At 34.0% G+C, this 24581-nt stretch overlaps 2 protein-coding genes across 2 annotated transcripts; one reads left to right on the top strand and one right to left on the bottom strand.

Moving 5' to 3' along the window:
• The first annotated feature begins 15343 nt into the window (after nucleotides 1-15343).
• Nucleotides 15344-17434, top strand: LOC149261398 (uncharacterized). The gene is made up of 4 exons (XM_089381736.1): nucleotides 15344-15635; nucleotides 16063-16235; nucleotides 16556-16830; nucleotides 17124-17434. Exons 1-4 carry the CDS (start codon nucleotides 15545-15547, stop codon nucleotides 17218-17220), a joined length of 636 nt encoding a protein of 211 aa, XP_089237862.1. The 5' UTR covers nucleotides 15344-15544; the 3' UTR covers nucleotides 17221-17434.
• Nucleotides 17435-20974: 3540 nt separating this feature from the next.
• Nucleotides 20975-21717, bottom strand: LOC149261397 (uncharacterized). The gene is made up of 3 exons (XM_089368984.1): nucleotides 21421-21717; nucleotides 21252-21322; nucleotides 20975-21167 (listed from the first exon to the last, which is right to left on the bottom strand). Exons 1-3 carry the CDS (start codon nucleotides 21715-21717, stop codon nucleotides 21056-21058), a joined length of 480 nt encoding a protein of 159 aa, XP_089225110.1. The 3' UTR covers nucleotides 20975-21055.
• Nucleotides 21718-24581: the final 2864 nt, after the last annotated feature.

The raw sequence follows: 24581 nt of genomic DNA, 5'->3' as shown, positions 1-24581 counted from the left end.
TGTCGATACCAGGGAAATTCCTGAGTCTCTTTCCTTTGTTGTTATCTCCTTGTTTTGTGAGTTAATTATCTTCTATTCTGTTAGATGCACTATATTTGTTAGATTTAGGATGCATAACTGGTGATGTATTGTCAACAACTTGAAGTATTATCCTATCTGAGGCATCCCTTTTGCCCTCTTACTTCTCTATACCCTTGCTTGGTGTTGGTATTTTTTGTTCTAGGTGTCACCTTTCCATTCCTGCCTTTATTTGGTCTTCCCTTGTCCTCGTCCCTCTACCTTCAATGTGTTGTATTTGGACCCCCGGTGTTTCCATCCCCTGTGCACCATGCCTTCACAGTGTATGTGTAGTTGCCAAGGCCCCCAAGGTTGAAATCGCACCTAGACACAAGCGTACGAGGTAGCAGATACATTCCACTATGTCGTCCCTCCTAAAATCCACAATGATATTCGTCACCTTGATTCCCTTATTGTTGTGGACCGTTAATATTTTTCAGACTCAGAGATTCTTGAGGAAGTAGTTCATTAGGTTCCTAATCTTAGCCACAATAAGGAAAGAAAAAAACAATTCCTTAACTCCATTTCCCTATACTGGAAGATGAAGACCCTCTTGGGCAGGGTCCTAAAAGATAAACATGAAGAGCGATATGACATATTATCTGTTTTGAATGAGACTAAGCATGCCCAACGTCATAAATTTGTTTGCCTAGAAAGATTGGATGCAAGGATGACCCATTTAGAGAGCAACCTTCAGTGTGATGCGGGTACTCCAACTCCTCCAAGGTCCACTGCCAAAGACCCTACTCTAGTAGCTTCTTTAGATACCTAACTTCTTGTTATGCATGACAGTAGATTTTTTTATTGCATTTTACTAGTAGATAACTCTATTTTACAACAGCTAGATTTATTTTGAACAATATATTTCCTCTATAAATAATTAAAATATCAAATTTCCCTTATAACGAATTGAAATCACCTACAATAAACTCTTTTTCAGCAAGAAAAGAAAGCTATATAGTTATATTATGTGTATCCAAAACCAATAAATACAGAGAGATATGGGGCCATCTGATCAATAAAAAGAAGAGATGTCACAAGATCTCCTGGAGGATGGGAAGATGTATCCTATGAGGGAAATATTGTATAATAGACATATCTACATATCGGATTCCTAAATAACAGTAACCATTGAGCCAATATAATGTTTGAAGGAAAAAACATATAATAGGACAAAAGGATGGGTAGCATAATTCATACCAGATTTGACTACACAAAATAGAGAACTATGTATCGGGCATAAGAAAATCTTTGATCTGGTAGGAGATGTTGTCCACTATGACATGCATCCTCCATAATCCTTGTGGCGCTGAAAGCCCCTGCTTTGACAAAGCATCAGCTTTCCTATTTTTTTCCTTGGCGATGTGTGAGATAGAGAAGTCCTTCCTGTTGTGCCACAAATCCTCAAGCCTGTTCAACTAGCCAGAGAGGTGTATATTTTTTATGCTATTTTTGGACAATACATGGTCAATGGTGACCTTGGAGTCTCCAAAATATGTAGGTTTTGGAGACCAAGGAAGTCGGAGAAGGAAATGAGACCGGCCAGAGCCATAATTTCTGCTTTGCTATTGGTTCCAGGTCCTCCATTACAATGTAATTCAAGAGCTTGACCTTCTTCTGGAATTATATAACACCACAGGCGCATATGTCATGCTAGGTAGCGCCATAAAAAAAAGTGCAGGGATATTCATAGACTTCGTCGGGCTACTGTATCGTTCCATGTTTGACTTTGGAACGACTATGCCAATCAAATGCTTCATGTAAACTAAGAATAGATTCATAAACAGTCATATATGGTTCCTTATTGAATATTTAATGTATTTTAATAATGATAATAATAATAATAATAATTTTTTTTTTATTTTTTTTTTAATTCTCTATTTCAAAATAATATACTCAACTTAATGAGTATAATTTAAATATAAAATTCCTTCAGAAGCTCAATCACAAACAAAATAGCATAATATTAATTTTATATTACATTTTCTTTCTTTATTCCACGTAGATAAGAGACATTCATATGTAATGTGTAGTATAAAATAAATTGGACAAAAAATATTAAGTTTCCACGGAAGTTTCTTATTTCACATTTACTACTTAAATTTAAAAATATAAAATTATATATTATTTAAAATAATTGAAAATCTTAAAATCATTTCTCACCATAAAACCGTTTGAAAGAACTTTAAAATGATATTTCACCCTAAAACCATTTATTAATAAAAATTGAAGATCTACTCATATACATTAATGTGATGGATATATGGACATATGTAATGATATTTCACTATAAACCATTTATTAATAAAAATTGAAGCTTTCCTCTTATGCATTAATGCGACGGATATATGGGCATATGGATTCTTAATAAATATAAAGGTAAATAATGAAAATCATACATATTCATAGATATTTATTTTAAAAACTCAATAGGAGAAAATCAATAAATTGTTTAGAACCATTTCTTTGATTTTATGTTTAATTAATTTCATTATTTATAATATAACATATTGGATCATGTGACATCCTAAACCCCTAATCTATTAATCTAAATTAGATTACAATTTTAATTCTCTAATAAAAAATAGAAAACAATGGTTTGAAACACCATGTATGATAGAACTACCAAAAACAAAAATGTACGTCAAAAATCACTAAAAATGAATGCAAACAATTGTTATTTTTTTTACAAGAGCTCCACCCCCTATAACCCACAACTACACCTATTACATAGAAATCATGCAAAACATATAACACATGCCCAATGAAAAATATTACACAATAACTTAATGTAAAAAATCTTTTGATTCGTTTTATATTGTATAATATATAATACCTTATAGAAAATAGAATCATATGATACTTTATCCATAATAACAAACATTTGTCCTTTACCTCATAATGTATTACTAGTTGATAAGTGTGCTTAATAATGTATTAATGTATATACTCTTGGTGTTACTGTGGCAACTAAAAGGTTTCATCTTGAGCAATTCCCATATTACTCCAACGAATTACGAATTCACCATGGTTTAAAAAAAGGAAAAAGATAAATGTCCTTAACCTTAAGAAGAAAGTTGGTGATGAATAATATTTACATATTATCATGTTATTATAAAGATTCATCACATATATTAATACATGGTATATTATTTCAAATTAATAAGAAAATAATATTTATACAGTTGCATTAACTATAGTGTCATCATAACCATTCCCAATATTCTAAACTTGTCCCTTATATTTCCAAGTACTTAGTAATGATAACAAAACCTCCCAATTAGTAGGGAACGGTTTATGGAATTTGGAAAATTTCTAGGAGCTTCAACTTCAAGGAAATGGGAGCTTGAGAATGAGTTTCCAAAATAGAAAGATTTAAAATAAAGTTTTATTTTTGATATTGATGAAGACACAGTCTAACTGATACACATTTTTACTTTTTCACATAAACTAGTAATACAATTCTCGGTGAGATTGTAACTTTTCATTATTTAAATCACATTTTTGAATGGATTAATGGATTCAACAACTTGTGAAACCTTTGGGACACTTGTATTGTGTAGACTACACATCTCAAAATTGTAATCTCAACAAATTCTTGCCAACTTGGATTATGTAAACTACAAAAGTCAGAATTGCAGTCCCAGTAAATTTTGCTAGATCTTGAGCAAAAATGACCAAAAACTATGACCATAAAAGGGAAAAAACATAGAACAATTAGACTATGCTCAATTTTTAGTACTACTAAATTAAAATGTAAGTATTTTTTTTATATTTATTCAATTTTACTATTAGTATTATTTTTTACAACTAGGCTAAGCCTAGGTTGGGTTGAGCCCCAATCTTGGGATTTTATCACTAGGATTGACATGTGAACAATTATTTCAAACATCTACTTTATTACAAATATTTTTATTATATTTATTCGAAATAATTATAAAATAAAGACTAAACTACATGTAAATCTTATTTTAAGAAAACTTAATAATACTCACTTTATAGTTGTGGATATACATAATTTTTAATGCATATATGTTTGTCTTTGAGACGATGCTAAACATGAAGGTCTAATAAATAAATTCTAATTTGTTTTTATTATCAATCAACCATATCATTGATTATTATTGTATTTTCATATTATGAAAGTAGTATTATTTGGTTTTTTTCCAATAAGAACTAAAACAATGTTTTATAATATATATGTGTAGTTTTTCATTTCCTATATGAATATTTATGGATATTAAAGTTTTAATAAATATGTTCACATAATTATTAAGACAAATTAAATTAGTGGTTTCAATACTATAGTTGTTAGAGAAATCTGAAAATTTTAATTGTAGATTTCTAACCATTTCATACCTAGCATCCACATTCTCAATGTTTCCTCATTCCCAAAACTCGTACAACATAATTATTAACATTTTTTTTTTGGATTGACCCATGAGGATTTGAACCTTGAATCTCATTGTTTATATAATTCATTATATCATGGTGATTGCTAATTAAGCCGTCGTCACGGGCTATATTTTTCTTTTGTAAGCTAATATTGTATTTCTTCACAAAATAAGGTTACCCAATACATTAGTCATCCTACCATCTTAAGCATGTTTATTAGCAAGTGGTCTTAATCTGCCTAGTAGGGAACCAAATATTTTTGACCACCTACCTATAGAATAATTTATTTAAAACTCCAAAAGTATTAAAAACTGAAGCATAATTAAAATATTTAGTGCATAATAAAAAAACTAAAAACTACCAACAAACATTTTAGAAGCGAGGAATCATAAAAAAGTAATAGGTGTTGTATCCTTATAAATGGATGCTAGAGAAGTTGAAGTAGCAATAATAAACATAGATCAATATGAGCCAGCCAAGGGTCCATTCTCTCAAGACAGAACCGTTGGTTTCTCTGGACACATTTGACATCCTCAAGACTTACAAATACATTATATCTTTTAGCTTACTTTTTAGTAAGGACCCTTCCTAGTAGGGTTTTTGTTTTCCTATATAGTGATAAGGTGTTGACATACTGCTTTTCCTTCCCTTGGTATGACTAGGGTCAGGAACCCACTGCCCAATTTCATCCATCATCTTAAAATTTGAGAAGGCCTACCTATATCTAACTGCCAAGTTTCCAATTGCCAAATTTCATTACGGGTTTCGAGGGGTATAGCTGAATGGAAGCTCTCAACAACCTCTTAGGCCTATTGTTCGGCTTAGTTTCAGCCCTATGGGCTACAACCTCCCCCCCACACCTGCTTCTCATATGTTGGCACTACATATAGTCAAACAAGCATATCCTTCTAGTATCAACACAAAAATGTCCAAGAACAGAAATTTGAGTGCAGAGTTTAGGCAAAGTCACAGTCATCAACAACATTGGGATGATGAAACCCAAAAGGATGCATACCCAACTCCAAAGCGAGAAATGCCAATAATAGATATTAAAACAACACTAATAGATGCAGGGTCTAGAAAAAGTAAAAGGAAAGCTACCACAACGCAAGGATATAGTCCCACCACTATAGTTATGCAAACGAGACAACAAAGCCCATACAAAAGGACAACACCAGAACAAAACACTGAAAGCCAAGCAAAATACTAGCGACTAAAATATAAATATAAGAAGGCTTAAGGATTACCCAAGTCGCAGTGACCTTTATGCATCAAGGGAAGATTGGTGAGGGTTCCTGCATACCAAAACACAATGATCTGCATCCAAAAGATGGTATGAACTACTAGCGGACTTCCTTAGCCCTGAGCTACATAAAACTGACACCAAATTTTCCCTTACAGAACTTACATATAGCTTCACTCTAATATCCTTTCTCTCTAGAGTCGCTGTCGTGGATGCCAAGCAATTATGCTACCATATTATTTTTTACTAGTCACCTCCATCTAACCTAGATTTCACTCAAAAGGCAGGCTAGATGTCATTTTCATGGGCTTCAAGCTTTTTCCATGCAATAATGCTTCTCAAACGACCCTACTGCCCCCCTTGCCTCCTTCAAATGTTACTTATCATGGTTGACAGGATGTAGTATACTTGCATGTTTCTACATGCACAGGGGTGGCGACACCACCCCCTCCATTTAATGTAATCCCCTCCGTGAGATGGCAGTCACAACCACCAAGTCCACCAATCTCCTCGATATGCACCCCAATCAAGGAGGCCCCATGGGCTATAGTTATTAACATATTGTTACATATTAATCTTAATATATTATATGTGTTTAGATTAATAATATAATAATACTATAAAATATTACAATTATAATTTTCATATATTTATTAATATAAAAATATTTAATAAATATGTATGTACACCTTCATAAACTTTAGCAGTCAAATCATTGTGTTGAGGCAATTCCGTTGTCACACAATCAAGAGGGTCTCATACACAAATTTGGTGTTGATCTTGGTTGCGACATTAAACTTAAATTATTATTAGTATTAAAAAAATTAATAATTATATTTATTATTTATTGTGTACTCCAATTTATAAATATGGTGATATGATAAAGTATATTTTGAATATGAATAGATAGTAAATATTATTATAAATAATGGATATATTTTTATAAATAAATGACACATTTTTGTAAATAAATGATATATTTTTATAAATAAATGATAAATTAGAATAACATACATGATAAAAGATTATATCACATTGTGATGTGTGAAAATAAATGGATTATGAGGGTGTGGTTGGGTAAAATATTAAGGAAAATTTAATAAAATTTAATATAGGGAGGTGTGGGATTGGGGGGACATACAAAGGAAAACTCATAATGAGGGTGAGGGAGAGGGTGGGGACGTCCATTAGGGAAACTTAATATGAGGGGATTGTGTGGGTGGGGGTAGATGTTAGGAAAAATGTAAAATGGGGGGAATATTAGGGAAAATTCATAATGAGGGTGAGGATGAGGGGAGATATTAAGAAAACCTTAATATGAGGAGGCATTGGGGAAATAGAATATATTAAGGAAAACTTAATAATTTTTCCCTAATATGTACCCCAACCCCCTAAAGTTTTCTCTAAAAACTCCCTCCAACTCTACACTTTTATCAGGGAAACAAAATAATATCTCCCCCAACCTTCACCTAATAAGCTTTCCCTAATATGTCTCTCTCTTACCTCATATTATGCTTTCCCTAACAAGTTCCCCCAACCTCACTCTCATAATTAATACTCACCACCTCTTCCACCCTTATTACGAGGGCAATGATTTTTTCCCCAATATATCTCTCCCCCCTCCCCTCCCCTCCCCTCCCCTCCCCCCATGTATTTATTTTTCCCCAACCTCATCTAATAAGTTTCCCTTAATATCTTCTCCAACCCTATCCTCTGAATTAATATCTATCTCCATCCCCACCGTCATAATAAGTTCCCCCTAATATCTCCCCACCCACGCCCTCGTTATGATGGTAATAAATTTTCTTTAATATCTCCCTCAACCCCACCCTCATTATGAGGGTAATAAGTTTTCCTTAGTATCTCCTCCCAACCTTACACCCCCATTCATATTAAATTTTCCTTAATATCTTCTCCCATCCCCACCAATTGTGTTTTTCCTAATATCTCCCCTATCTCCACACCCCCCATCATATTAAGATTTCCATAATACCTTCCTACACACCCACCCTCACCCTCATAATTAATATCTCTCCTCAACTCCACTCTCATTATGAGGGTGATGGTGGAGGAAAATTATGAGAGTGAGGATAGGGGGAGATATTAGAGAAAAAATATTATATCCCTACTTTTAATTCTATGAAACGAGATATGACAAGCGAAATCACTAGTGAATATACCATGATAGAAATTTACAATGAGTTCAATTAGTTGATTGAGTTATAAAACTATTTATATATAAGCTTAATAATTTTATAATCAATTAACTATTATATTGATAGGAGAATCATTATTTTTGTGAGTATTTCCCCATCTCCACGCTTATTATGAGAACAAAGATGGGAAAGATATTAGAGAAAACTTATGACGATAAGATTGGGATTAAGTGGAGATAATTAGGAAAACCTTATCATAGTTTTCCCAATATCTCTACCACCCACTTTTATTATGAAAAAATTATAAAAATAAAGATGAAAAAAACTATTAGTAAAAATTTAATATAATTTTATTTTTAATTTTATAAAATTAAATATAATACACATAAATCACTAATAAATATATCATACAATATATTGATGATAAATTAATTCATTTGATTAAATGTTTAAAATTATTTATAAATAAATTTAATTATTTTAAAATAATTAACTATTATATTAATAAAACAATGTATGAATGCTGATTGAACATAATGATTTTTTAATACTAATATGAAATAGAGGGAGTAAGAAAACAGATATATTAAAATAAACCAATACAGTAATTAAATTATTTATCATCTTAATTCTTTTTTTCCAAATAACTATTTATGATTTTTTTGAAAAGTTTAAAAAATTTACTACCATTTAAAATTTCTTTATTTCATTTGTAAAAAGTTTTAAATAAATAATAATTAAATATTTAAAAATGTTTTCTCACATTTTAAAATATTTAAATAAAAATATAATTGTTACTATTTTATTAGTATCAATCCACTTACAAAAATAAAATACTTACACAAAAATAAAAATAAATTTCTCAACCATCCAAATTAATCACAATTAAAAATAAAGATTTACACATATAAATACTTACATCAAGATAAGTAGCATATATTTCATTAAAACCATTTACCATTCAATATTGAAAAAATTAACCCTAAATTAATCCAAACGAAAATTACACTTATTCTTTTCTCATTTATTTTTTAAATAATTTTGATATTTTATAATTTTAATAAAATTTACTCCTCTTCAAATTGGTATTTGATTATATGTATGAGAGTAAAATTATATGTTACTATAAAGTACATGGTACATGACTTCATTGGGAATAGCCATTTCGTGGATACTATTTAAAATGAATTTGTGTTTCAGTCTTGAGTAAGACCTAAAGGCTAAAATGTGAGGCAAGAATGAAAATATACCCGTTGTAAATTACCAAAACATAATCTCAAATAATATAATTTTCTTCTTTTGTTTATCTTTTAAATAATTTTGATGTTTTATTATTTTAATAGAATTTACTTTTCTTAAAGTTAGTATATTTGATTTTATATATGAAATTAAGGTTAGATATTATTTTCAAGTATATAGTAATTTCTTTTTTTAATATTTAAGTTATTTTTTTTTTTTAAATTTAATTGATTTTTTTATTAATTATTTAGATAACAATTTACATGACAAATTTTTTGAAAGAATTTTTTTATAAAATTTCCAAAATCAATATTTTAAAAAATTATCATTTACCTATAATTAAATTTGGAATAGTCAGGACTGTAGTTGTTGATAGTTAATTCTTTTTATTTACTAGTCACATCAAAAATTATTTTGTACCCCATTACATGTATGTCTTTTAAAAACTAGTATTTGCAAAAATACTAATAAGACCATTTTCAAAAAACACAAACTTTCACTCTAAGACCCATAGAGCAGTTGCAAAGTGGACTTTTAGTCCATGATAATAATTGGCGATGTTACAGAAGAGTTGGCATTTGGAGATGCTGGAGTTGGATCACTGATAACTATTGGCACGACACGAAGTTCATTCGATTCATTGTTTAAATCTTAGACCACGTAATGTTAAATGCTAGACAGTCTCACCAATATATCATCGAAATTATATCTAATGTCCTGAATAATTCTTTTTATCTCCTCATGTCCCTCAAACTACTTATAATTGTCAATTTGCTTGTCTCTAATGACCATACTAAGTAGAGTATCCAACTGGCAATGATGAGTTATGCAGTGAAGAAAATGAAGTCTTCTTGTATGGAACTTTCTTGGGTCAGGAACCCATTTGAGACTAGTTTTGCCAAGCTTTGAATAAGATAAATAAGCACAATCACCAAACTCCTTTGCCTTTAGATGGAGGATTTCCTTCTGAATTTCTAGTGCGGTTGCATCAAAGAACCTTGCAATCGATTGCCATTCAAATAAACGTCATCCTCTTGTTGAGGAAGCGCCAGTAGAGTTCCCACCCTTGCGACTCAGAAGACGATCTCGTGGAGCCATAGAACCAATGAACTTGCAAATGAAACAAGCAAGAATCGTGGCACAATGACCCCCTTGGACGGGTGGAGGGTGTGGATACCTATGTTCGAAATGAGACTCCAACTCTAAAGAACAAACAAGATGAAAAACGATATGTGTTTATGTCATAAGACTAAAGAACCCCAAACATGTGTAGTGATAAAAATCTTGATACCTTGAAATTTGCTTTACCCAGTGTATGAAGGAAGGCAAAGTACATAATGAGACAATGTTTGGAGCCTGAACACTGAAATAGATACTAAAAATTTGACCAAGAACCAAAGCCACAACCCTACTAAAACCAAATGGAGAAGGTACCTTGATACGACACCCCAAAAACTAGAACTAGATAGTGAAAATATGTGCCAGTAGGTTTTGAATATTGGAGATGTGTCGAGGGTAAAAGTACCACCAGCTCAAAAGTCGGACCATACCCCAAATTATGAATGAAGAGAACAAAGAACATTTGCCCCTGTGCTTAATGAGTAGTGTCACCAACCAAAAAGGGTTAGATGAAATGGTACAAACTCTATAATAAAAAGATCTCCTTGGTTTCCCACCGTTGTGACTCAAACTTAATGAAGAAACCAGAAAGAAACACATAGATGTTGTACCTTTGCCCCAAGTAGAGTATAATTCACATATGACCACCTTACCACAAATGTTTCACCACCCTACTTCCATGAGCATGCAAATATAATAAGCCAGAGACGTGAGGGTTAAATTGTGCAGGTTGGGATAACGAAATGAGACTGTCTTCATCACAAGTCAACTGTTTTTAGATATTCCATGTTCCTTATTGTCAAAACATTCTCATGTTATTTGGCCATAAGTGAGTTTCCTTCTTCTGTCAGTGGCGATGGAGTAGTTAGGCAATCCACCATGGGATGGGTAACATAATCGCAGAAAGGCATAACACATTTTACCACCTGAAGTGTGTATGCACTTCCTTAATCAACCGTTTACCTGTAAATAATAAAGACAAATGAATTGGTTTCGGTTTGCCTTGCCTAGGGATATGATGACGTGCCACATGAAGGGATGCAGCTCCCAGTGTGGAGATTAACACTCGCATTAAGGGCCGACACCCTTCACCCCAAACATGTTTACCACATACTAATCATTAATACCCCGTTCATTAATGATCTTCGTAATACAATATTAACCTTTAAGCTCACTTTCAGTTGACCTCCCCTGAAGTTTCCCATTGAAGAATTTTTCTATGTGATCACCCTTATTGGGGATTTAAGCTAAAATTGTATTCAAGATAATTTTAGCCTTGAAGTAGAGTGTAAAACACCCAAACCTTTAGTAAAAGTGGAAAATTATATGTTCCTTTGTGAATTACCAAAAATATCGTTTTAAATGACATAATTTATTTTAAATAATAATGATAAATTAATTAATATTCATAAATAATAATATATAATAATAAATTATTATGATTTTCACCGCCTTAAAAAATTAATAAAACTAAAATTGATAGTTGGTTTAGAAGATAGCATAGAATCCTTACCACACATAGGAGAGAGTGACAAGGTGTTTTGTTAAAACACTTATTGGTGTAAAGGTCACTATAACCATACTATAGCCACACTAAGGGGCCCAAAATGAGTGCGATCTTGGGTGATTTTGACTTAAATGCCCATAAATCATAACTATCCAAATTACAAATTAGATATAACAATCATCTCAAAACTTACCTAATATAACAAACCCACAATTTTTTTTTTTATTATTATCATCATCAAGAACATCATAATTATAAAAAAAAAAATTAAATGTCCACTCAACCAAAAAATAATTATAATATGCATTCCCTTAATAATTACTATTTGAAAATCTTGTCAACATATTAGTTAGATGTGTACTAAACGAACAACATCTTTGAGTAGACAAATTGTGGCATGTAAGGAGGAAACCTTGACAAGGCCAATGTCTACAAAATCATAATTTGATATATATTTTTTAATAATATGGTATCCAAAGGGTAACCTTTAAGCATCACGCGGATGTGTACTGATTGCAGTTGAAATCATATATGAATAGGTTTGATTCCTTCTGCATTCATATTACTCATCTAAAAATAGAAATAAGTAGTATTGTGCATCATCAAGTTTGTTTTCTATATGTAGGGTGGATAAGATTTATTTTATTTTAGTATGTGAAATAAAGGGAGAGTAAAAATTTTGAAATTATTATAATTTAATAAAAAACAAATTATAATAATTAAAAAATATAATTAAAATAATTATAAAAAATTTATTTCAACATAATTTAAACACAAAATTCCCTCATCAAATTTATTCACAAACAAAAAAGCAAACAAAATAGTAGAAATTTCATTTTACATTGAATTTTTCTTTATTTCACATGCTCATTCACAAAATACCAGAAATTTCATTTTACATTAAAATTTTCTTTATTTCACACTAACGAAGGCATTCAAATGGACATGACTTGGTATAATGTCTTTCCATGAAAGTCCCACCTTTCATATTTACAAGGTAGGTCTTATTTAAACCATGCTCATTCACAAACAAAATACCAGAAATTTCGTTTTACATTAAAATTTTCTTTATTTCACACTGACTAGAGGCATTCAAATTGACATGACTTGGTATAAAGTCTTTCCATGGAATTCCACTTTTCACATTTACCACATAATTTAAAAAAATTAAAAATATGTATAAAATGATATATTATTAAAATTTATTAAAAACCTTAAAATCATAATTTCACTAAAATGATATATTATTAAAAATCTTAAAATCATAGTTTCACTAAAATGATATATTATTAAAAATCTTAAAATCATAGTTTCACTATAATGGTTTTAAATAATTTCAAAATTATACTTCCATCATAAAACTATTTATTAATCAAAAATCAAATTTTGCTCATATGCAATGCATTGCGCGCACACACATATATATAACATTAAAAACATTAATAAAAAATGTCTAACAATAATAAAAACATGTCAACTTATATTTATATATATATATGATATATTAGAATTAAAAATAAAAGTATTTTTAGATGTGAAATTTATATAAGATAAATAATATTATAAAAAATTAACATAGATTTATTTTAACTTCAAACTTATTAAATTTTCATGAGGTATCAAACTTCTAGCCATGGAAATTTTTTCTCATGTTTTGCATTCAAAAAGAGGTTTACATCTTTAGAGATTTTATCCCTATGAGCCCTTGGTAGATCTAGGGTTAAGATAGATTTATGTTGATTATGAGAATTGATGTGAAAGTAATGATGGTTCTATTGGAGGTGATGGTAAAAGGATGACATAACCATGTTACCTTGATCCACTTCTATCTCAACTATCCTTGGTTATCGCTCATAATGAGTTCCATGGGCTAGACAATGATCAGAGCAACTACCATCATGGTTCAAAAAGGGGTTTTGGGCTCTTATGTATCATTCCCACATCTCCTGTTAAATTTAGGTATCCATCTAGTTCGATATGCTTTGCTTTGGCTTTTGACTTTGGATTCCTAATTAATTGATTTGTTAGTTTGGTCGACCCATGGGTTGTGGGTTGCATTCATTAAGTGGGTTTATGTTCCTCATTTGTTTCCATGAGAAATAGGTCTAGTCCTTGTGTTTGGGTTCTTCATTGATCAATGCCTCCCATTTCAGTTGCTTCCCTCGTTGGTCTTTGATTTTGCATCAAGCATCACCAATAACTCTCTTTTCCATTGGTAGTGATCTATCTTGGATTTGCACCTCAATCTTCATGGTCGATCACGACACCCTTGAGTCGAGTAAAATGAGTGTTGTTTGTAGTTTGAAAGCATAAGTCCTCCTATCAGGGTGCCTCCCAATGTACCCAAAGCTTTGGGGTTGAGAGGGATACACACAGAGACAAGGAAGGTATTTGCATTCCACCTTCCATGATTCTCAAGGTATTGTTAACAAGTTGATTAACTTTGTTAAGAAGATTCACCATCAAACCTCTACAAATAAAATTGTGACCAAATTTTAAGATTGGGTGAAGGATACAAGGTTTTTAAGGTCCATGGAAATAAAGGTGTTCTATGCTATGGAGTTTAATTGGTTAGCTAAAACATTAATAGTTTCTATTGTGAAAAAAACAACAACAACTTGATCTTTATTCTGTCCCCAAGTCTTCTGATTATTTTAAGAGGCTTGAGGCCAAATTCACCATTCTCTGGAAGTTGGTATTTGGTCTCAAATCCAAAGTTTATGATATTATTATTGGAAAAAAAGAAATAATTAAGTTCATAGGTGAGCACTAGTTCTAATCCCCTCATCATCGAAAATGAAAAAAATACACAACAACCATGCTTCATAAAAAATTAAAAAACTCTTCCCGTAGGTAGCTCTTCCCTTGGTCCTTCTTGATAATTTCCACGAACCCCCTCTGCTCCTCCCCACCACTCTTGTTGTACTTTTATATACATTGTTATGTATCATGATAACTTGTTAGGTTATGTATCATGAAAAGTATTAACTATCCAAAAACCTTAAGACATCGAATAAGGTATATATGACCCCTTTAAGAACAGCCAATAAATTATTTGGTATCACCAATTTTTACCTAATACAATAATGGTTGAACATTATTTGGTATCACCAATTTTTACCTAATACAATAATGGTTGAACATTCAAATATTAATATTATATAAGACTATACATGTTACTCTGAATTTTGGTATATTTTTCCCTCCTTTTTCTTACTAAAAAATCACATGACATGATATATGACCAAATCTAGCAAGAAAATCGCTTAATCATTGTGGGTGTGGCGAGCTCGTATTTTAAGAGATCTGCCCTGATTTTGACAATGCAGAAAAGTCGAACCCACTGAGATTATACAATGAATTTTACTGAAGCCGTCTTTCAAATAAACATCAGACAACTGTGCCTGCAGTGCTGTCTGCCATCGACCCTGTCCTGCAGGCAACTACTCAATTAGAATCCGCGACAATTTGTCAATGAAGTACTGCGTTACAGAGGCCTGATACGACTTATGGCGCGGTAACAGGTCAGAGTTAGTAATAAATCAGCATCACTGTTGAAATCAATAGTGCCCTTTTCCAATTTATGGCCCTGTTCCTGTTGGGCAGTCATGTTCAATATATATTCCCCCTACTGCTCCTCTGCTTGAACAGTGCCCCTGTTCAATTGAACAGTCCTGTTCTTCAATATATTCTCGTCACTGTTCTTTTTGCTGTTGCCTCTCCCCTTTCCCCCCAGTTCTCACTTGTAATTTGTCTCTTGTGTGGGGAAGCAAAGTATTTATGGTCTAACTATGCCAAGAGAATTTGAATATTTCTTTCTAGGGAACAATGGGCAACGCCATAGCCAAAGTTTTTGACCGAATGGTCTCCTGTGGGCCGAAGGAAGTTCGCATATTGATGCTTGGTTTAGATGGAGCAGGTCAGATATTTCATTTCTACGCTCTGCTCTGTTTTTTTTTAAAGCTTGATGGAAGAAGTTAGCAGATTGATGTATTGTGATGTTTATCATTATGAGTGTGTGAAAAGCTCGATCAAGTTTGGATATTTTTCTGTTTTAGATGTTATATAATTTTATTTTATTTTTAAACTGAATGGAAAAAAAGTGATGGTAATATATTGCAATGCTTATCACCAAAATTGTGTGCGAAAGTCAATCAAGCTGAAACACTATGTATTGTAATGCTCATCTGTGAAGCTCAATCAAACTTGAACACTATGCTTATTACCAAAATTGTATGGAAGACACTTCTCTGTATTCTTTAACACTCCTCTGTATTATATGTTATATAATTATGGTGTTGAATGACTCTGCAAGATTATAATATGTTTCTGGGATTTGTAAACAGGAAAGACAACAATTCTCTACAAATTCAAACTGGGGGAGTACGTGAGAACAGTGCCCACTATAGGATTCAATATAGAGACTGTAATGTTTAAGAATCTGAGCTTCACTGTTTGGGACGTAGGGGGCCAAGATAAAATCCGCCATCTGTGGAGACAGTATATGGTTAATGCCCAGGTATATTCCAGAGTTTTCATCTGTATTTTATTGGAAGTTGGCTCCTGATTTTTCTGTTAAGAAGTTTGTCTCTTTAAGCCATGCCTGTATATCCTGGATTCATTTAGTAAATTCATAATATAACATTGTTGGATTTATTAGATAAATTTATGACATGAGATTCTTTGTTGTGGGATTTATTAGATAAATTTATGACATGAAATGAGTTTGTGTGATTTATATGAACTTCTTAGTAATCTTAAAGGCCCCATAGCAATAGGCTTGGTATGGTTTTCTCTGCATGCGTTTTGAAATGAGTTTGTGTGTGATTTGTATGTCAGGGGCTGATATTTGTTCTGGATAGCTGTGACAAGGAGAGGATGAAGGCAGCAAAGCAAGAGCTGGATAAGCTGATGAGCGATCCAGCACTGGAAGATGTAAAGTTGTTGGTTCTGGCCAACAAACATGACATCTCATCTGCAATTCCAGTGAGTGAGACCATGGAAATGGTGGGTCTGAATAACCTCAAGCACAGAAAATGGCACATACAGAAATGCAGTGGCAAGACTGGAGAAGGTCTCAGGGATGGCTTAGATTGGCTTGCTAACGCTATCAAGTGAGTGATTTATTTATTTCTGAGTTTAAGTTTCTGTGGTATGAATAATTTTAATAATAGTCTTTTGCATCTATCACATTGTTTTTTGAATAAAAGTTTTTAGAAATTTAACAAATACAATGTGATGAATCCGAAAAACTTATATCAACATCGTATTGTATTTTTGAATAAAAATTTCTAAAAACTTAAAAAACACAATGTGATGAATCCAAAAAAAAACTCAGATCAAGATCTCTTCTCAAAACCTTGAACACTTATATTAAATGTTGTTTTGTTTGTTGTTGTTTGTACAGAGAGCCATCCATCCTGCAGAGAGTAGGAAGCTTGAGATTACCACGTTCCTTCTCACACTCTTCTCGGAGGTCATACCCTGGTGCCGAGAATATATAAATTGTATATATCCTCATACATACCATACATATAAACTCATGTATGGTTTGATGAGCTGCATGGAGGTAGAGGGCCAATTTCTGAAAGTGGGCACTGGTGTCTTTCTGATATACTTTGACTAATGTAGATTTTCTGCTTTTTTTTTTTTTAACGCCTACTAAAAAAAATGTAACTTGCAGAGGAATGGCTATCAATAGTTTTTATGTGCACCCAATTATGATGTTGCCATTATTTCCAGGGTTTCAGTTTGGATCGCTATAGCAATGAGCACTGTGTAAAATATTGAGGAAAATAGTGTCCTTTTTAATCTATAGGCACACATTAAACACATGAACAGATTGAAAGATTGAAAATTTTGAAGTTTAGTTTAAAAAATTTACAAATTAGTTTTGAAAATAATAAAAATTTTGGTGAGATTATGATAAAATTAGGCAGGAATTTTTGAAAATTTAAGTTACTGCCCTCAAATTTAAGGATTTTAGGTGCCCAACAGATTTGATTCTTAATAATGATATTAAATCTATTTCCACCATAAAAAAAATTCAAACATTCCAGCATTATAAATTTTTGATTTTTTTTTAAATTAAATTTCAATGGGAAGCTACCATCCCAGAGAATTCAGGAAGGAATAACAGTTTTTTTTCACTTTCATCCTGTGCAAAATTTTAACCGTTGTTGTCGGCATAAGAATCCAAAAATAATAAAATTATTTTAATGTAAAAGGTAGTATAGTTATATAATTATTTTTTATTATAATAAAAATTTTAATAATAAAATTTATATAATTAAAGTTGATTGATGTATGTGGATTGATTCCATTAATTTTGAAGAATTAAAAAACACATTAAATTTTCTAACAAACCTCTTTTAAAACAAAATAAATTTTAGTAAATTATAAAACTCAATTTACTTTTATTTTAAAATAACCAGGTTTACAAATACATCTTAAAGTTAAAATCAAAATCTATCATTAAGTGCTCTTACATAATCACACATTGAAGGGAGTGGATAGTGATGAATTCACAATCTTATGACAGCTACATCAAAATATTTTCGAGTAATATATATTTACTCTAAGTGGCTTATATGATATATCAACAAATAATCTGTTTATGGTAAATGGGTGTGGTAAATCGGTAGATTAAATCAACGACGGTGTGATTTTTTTTTGGGCAAGGTGTAAGTATTAAATTCTTTAAATTTGTATAAAAGTTATTAAATTTATAATTGAATATTTTGAAGTAGGGTGTTTAAATTTTAAATTTTATTATTAATAATTATGTTTTTGTTTAAACAGTAGAGTTTTAGAATTATAATTATTAGGTATATATTTTGATAGGGGTATTATGTGGTGAATTTAATAGTGCTAAGATTTAAGATATTTTTTCATTGTCATTGTCGTTTTTTTCTATGTGCCATTCATTTAGGTACATATATGGGTCTTGGCTTTTTAAGGAGGGAGATTGAGGCCTCTTAGCAAGCTTGTTGTATATTTGCCTGTGGTAACAATGAGCGCTTCAATATGATATTTGTCCCTAGATTGTGGTTTGAGCTTTGCTTTGTCCTCCATCGTATTTTTTTGCTTGTCTTCACCCACCATGCACCTGGACTCTCGCTTGGTTGCTTAGGTGGGTTGACTCTCATCCACATTGTTGAGTTTCCCCCGCTTCAATATGTTCTTTATCCTTGGATTATGGTTTGAGCTTTGCTTTGTTCTCCATTCTATCCTCTTGCTCTTGTCCTCACCCACCATGCATATGGACTCTCGCTTGGTTGCTTAGGTGGGTTGTCTCTCATCCACATTGTTCAGTTTACCCCCTCCGATGTTAACTTTTTCTGATGGAGAAGGTCTAGTTTCAAATACAATGTTAGTGTATCTGTAATGACCCCAGATTTATGTAAATTTGAAAGTTTACTGTGGTAAAAGACTAATACAGTTGTTGTTATGTTTTAAACAAAACTGTGGCAAACTATTTTGATTAAGTAATTTAAATATTTTCTTTGGAATTGCTGGCAGCCTCTAAGAGGTGAATCTTAAAGAAAAGGATCAGTTGTGATAACTGATGGAACTACCCTCCAAAACAGGAAAAGTCCTGACTGAGGGGAATTATGTGCTGTGAGGACAGACAGAGGAAAAGATAATCTTTTTTCCAAGAAGAGGAAAAGTGAAGAAGAGAAAAGGGGGTTAAGTCTGGTTAGGACCAGATAACCTGGCACAAAGAGTGCACAAATCCTGTTGAGGGCTGGAGGCCTGCAGGATGGCTCGGGGGGAGAATTCTGTCTGAGGGATGGATCTCATGGCTGGGTGGAGAGCAGAATTAAAGCTCAGGTGACTTTTTTGTTTGAAAAACCATTCCTGACATTGGTAATCAGGTACGGTTCCAAACTAGTAGTCCCTGATAGGAAAATTAATGTGCATTGAAGTTACAGTAATTTAAATAGGAAAAGACTGTTTGTTTCCTAGATACTGTCGCAATGATTAGCATAATGTACCAGTGTAAACTTTGAGAAAGGAACTGTCAGTTAATGGACAGGGCCTGGGTTAGTACCCAGGTAAGGTAAAAGGTACAGAGATATTAAACAAGGTTGTATATGATTATAAAGTAGCCTTAACCGTGGACTGGTTACTGGGTAACAGTCTCGACCTAGTTTATTAGCAAGGTCACTACGGTTCAAACAAATAGATACTGATGAAGCTAAACAATAGTGAACTATAAGACTGTTATCTGAGTCGAGAGCTGTGAAATGGCATTAGAACGAGGCTTAAACCTCTGAGTTAAAAATAATACCGACTGTAGTCGGAAGCAACCCCGCAACGGAGGAACAATGAGATAGTAAATATCATAAGCAGATATTAAACTGTGTGTGACCAACAATGACTCTATGCAGAGAGTGTTGGCAAACGGAGAAATATATAGAACAGAGATTCATTATATTTCATTAAATAATTATTACCGGGTCACTGTACTCGCCGTATGAATATAAAAACAAAACCTGTATTTATAAAGCTATAACCGAGTACAGGGGAAATACAGATAAACTAAAGAACTGTGTATTATAACAACAAGTAATAACAGTGGTAATACATATCCAGATACGATGCATGCAAACGATAAGAATGATATTTATATCAATCCGAGAGCTGGAGCGTATAACTGTAAAGAAAAGATATTAACATTATTGGAGAACCTGTGCATGCATATGAAAATGGAAAATAATCATATTAAACTCGAGGGCCTGTGCATGCAACTATAATGAGAAACCTTCATATTAAATCAAAGAGACTGTGCGAAAACTGATGCAGAGACAAGAACTCATGCACGAAGGGTAGTCTTTTCCATAAGGAAAAGGGCTAGCAATCAAACGCTGAACTCTCGCCGGGGTCATATCATGCAGACCGGCGATATAAGAGCTTTAGAGACACAGAGTTTGTCAACAAAGATTATCATCATAACTTAATAACACCGAGGCGGAAGCCGTATGTGAATAAACAAAACCAATAGCGAAATATTAACCCCATGTCTCTGTTCTTGAGTATCGGGCAAACAAACTGAAACAATTCATTAAACTGACGAAAAATGCCCTGAGGGCTAAAAGATTTTATGTTCAGTTGCAAATACAAACAACACCGACGGTGAAATGTTAAACGTAAATATCTCAGTACATTTGAATAAGGGGACAAGTCCCAAAATACTCATCACGAGATCTGTACTCAAGACCAGATCTGAAACCATATAAACTACAACAAATGTACCAAACTTGCCACAGGGCAGTTCTGTAATCCAAATGGAAGGACGTGAATGTATAACAGAACCCCGAGACTTCTTTTGAAACATTAATCATTCAACAGTGAAATCACCGTCATATGCAGCGAAGGCAACTGTAAGGGTTTTCCACAGAGAATACCCGGCAGCGGAAATGAGATAACCGTGTTGGGAAGCAGAGGTCTGCACCAAACCACACATGGTAGCTCATGACCGTAATCCTTAACCACTATTAAGTAAACAGGGTTTCGAATACCGAATTCATACCTGTATGTTACCAGAGGAACGTTTTGCTGGGGAAGACACGGTGGATCTGTCCAAAGCATAGCAATATGCGGCTGCACAAACTCGGTAAGGAAAAATAAGGACTGTAAGTAACATTCCGTGAATAACAAAGCATTAAACCATAATGTAAGACTGACAAACAATGTTATACCTGTGAGGATTCGATTCTGGGCGGAATGCAAACCCCGGAGCGTTGCAGGTTGGAGGCATAAGGTTGTTGGAGTCGAGCTCGAGGAAGAGCACTGAACCAGGTCCGCAAAGACTGCAGACACCAAATAAACGCTATGATAGTGTGAAGCCGCTTAAATATCTTAGCCAACCCTTGAACGATTTCCAACCCTCCGATCTCCGAATGGAATCTGGACCGTCGAAGGAAGGCGGGAGTCATTGGCGGTAAGACCAAAATCTGCATTACCAAGGCATCACATGGCCGGAGAAACCAGGCCATGCCACCTGCCCCGGAAGGACTGATGTCTTTAAGGTAAGTATGACCTGTCATCCGATAAGTACTGCGGCGGGACCATCGAAGCCCACACCATTAATACAGTGCCGTTGGTAAATATCCCGAATAGGTTTGTAATATGGGTAGAGCATACACCCAATACATAGCTACTGTTACGTTAATGTCGTGTGGAATATAGAATGCAGAGGACCATAAATTAGTAATGCATGTCAGTGATACACATGTATATGGATTAACGTATTTTGTTTAACTCATGCCAATGGTATATATATACGGTTTAATGTGTAAGATGATTGTAAAATGTAATATGCACACATAGCATCGGATAATCTTATTGTGAGCGTTAAGTTAGAAAGGTTGGCATGTATATATTAAAAAAAATATTTATGTATATGTGGAAATGGACGTGACAAATTGGTATCAGAGCCCAGTTTCAACACTGTGGCCTTAGGTAGAACTTTTTTCCAGTATGCAGAAGGGTACACCAAGCAAACATATGCAAGCTAACAATGTACTTAACTGTGTTCTGTTTATTTGGGGTGAAATACAGAATTGCAACAGCTAGCAGTTAAGCTAGAGAAGAGACAAAATGCAAGGACCCGGCAGTGACCCTCCAGAGAATGCAGAGCTGTGGGTGCAATTGGGTGCAGAAACACGGAGCACCAACCTTGCAATCCTGGAAACTGTCCAGGAATTGAAGAATGAGATGGCACGGTTACGGGAGGACAATGCGCGTTTAACAGTTGAACAGGAAAGGATTCTGAAGAGCCTGTCAGATAGGCAGAACCCACCCTTGTCTAACCCCAGTGCAGAACAGCAGAGGACAACAGAAGAACAAGACTATCAAATGGAACCTGAAAATTCTGACGACAAGGAAAATCACTCTGATAATGCACCTCAGCAGCAAACCTCAAAACGTCAGAAAATGGAGCTGCAGGGGGAATTCCGAAAGATTAAACCCCCACATTTTGATGGTGAACAGGAGGAAGCTGCGGAAGCCTGGTTGATAAATATGAATAAGTATTTTCAGTTGTATGAATATGACCACAACTTGAAGGCAAGATTGGCAATCTTCCAGTTACAAGGTAAGGCAACCTTGTGGTGGGAGGAAATCAAGATTGTCAAGGGGGTCAGCGAACGAACCATTACATGGGAAAAGTTCCAGAAATATTTTAAAGAAAGGTACCTGACTGAGCGCTTCTATGATGAAAAGGCAAGGGAATTTCACGATTTAAGACTGGGACAACAGACCATGGACGAGTTCATTAACCGTTTTACCTCGCTGCTACGTTATGTACCTTACATCAAGGAGGAGAAAGCCAAGGTTCAGAGGTTTGTGAGCAGCTTACCTTCATATATAAGGGAAAGGATTGAATTCGACAATCCTAGAACCATGGATGAGGCCATTCGTAAAGTGAGAATCTGCTACCAGCAGAGTAAACAGAAGGGGGACACTTCAAGCAAAAGATGGAATGAGAAAAGAAGCGGTCGGATGGTTGGGAGCAGCAAAGGAAGTCGCAGCAGTGGGAATAAGGGGGCTGGTAAAGGACTAAACAGTAGACCTGTTGCAAGGAATGCGCCCCGGTCCAGACCAATGAGCGAATCTAAAGCAAATGAGCAGTCTGTTAGACCAGAAGGTGAGGGGATGACCAGACCGCCAGTGCAATGCTGGGGTTGTGGAGGACCTCACTATGTTAAAAACTGTCCACAGAGAAAAGGGACAGATCAGATATCCCAGATTCATGAAGCATCAACTGTTGGGGACGTGGCACGTAGTGTACCCAGAATCAATGCAGCGCTAGAGGACCGCCAAGCGGAGTACCAGCCATCTATGGTTGAATTCGAAGGTAAAATCTCAAACCTTTCCATAGCTGTTCTTATAGACCCAGGGGCTACTTTAAGTTATATTAGTCCGAAAATAGTAGAACAGTGTAAATTGCAAGCTGAAAAGTTCAGGAACCCGTGGCTGGTCCAACTAGCTACAGGAGCCAAGAGACGAGTCTTGGCCAAAGTAAATAATTGCTCCTTAGCCATAGCAGGACAGCCAATAGTGGCGGATTTGAATGTATTACCGTTGGGTTCCTATGATATCTTGATTGGGATGGACTGGCTGGAGAAACACTGGTCCTTAGTGAACTGCAAGACCAAGACCATCTATTATAAGGATGACCTTGGAGAGCAGCAGGAGTTGCAAGGAATCAGACACCCTGTGCAGATCCGACCCATTACAGCAACTCAGCTAGCTAAGTGCATCAAGAAGAAATGTCAAATCTACGCTATTCAGGTGGGATACGCAAATCAAAAAGATAAAACTGCTATGCTGGGTAGCATTCCGATAGTACAGGAGTTTGCAGATGTTTTTCCCGAGGAAGTGCCGGGATTACCGCCAAAAAGAGATGTGGATTTCACTATTGAGCTGATTCCAGGGGCAGCACCTGTATCACGGGCACCCTACCGTATGAGTGTACCAGAACTAACAGAATTAAAAATGCAACTGCAGGAGCTGTTAGATAAAAATTACATCCGTCCCAGCGTATCACCCTGGGGAGCCCCAGTGCTATTCGTCAAAAAGAAAGATGGAACCTTTCGGATGTGCATTGATTATCGTCAGCTGAATAAGCTTACGATCAAAAACAAATATCCTTTACCTAGGATCGATGAGATTTTTGATCAGGTGAAGGGAGCAACGGTATTCTCTAAAATTGATTTGCGATCTGGTTACCATCATATCAGAATAAAAGAGGAAGATATCGCTAAGACCGCTTTCAGAACGCGGTATGGGCATTATGAATTCGTGGTGCTACCTTTTGGGCTAACCAATGCACCTGCTACCTTCATGTGTTTGATGA

Source organism: Pinus tabuliformis, chromosome 6 (genome assembly GCF_031772625.1).
Source record: "Pinus tabuliformis cultivar Carrire ecotype Pingquan chromosome 6, CPIR1, whole genome shotgun sequence".
In the NCBI taxonomy this organism is placed as follows: domain Eukaryota; kingdom Viridiplantae; phylum Streptophyta; class Pinopsida; order Pinales; family Pinaceae; genus Pinus; species Pinus tabuliformis.
The sequence above is the reverse complement of the archived record's forward strand: the minus strand, read 5'-3'. Positions and strand labels throughout refer to the sequence as shown.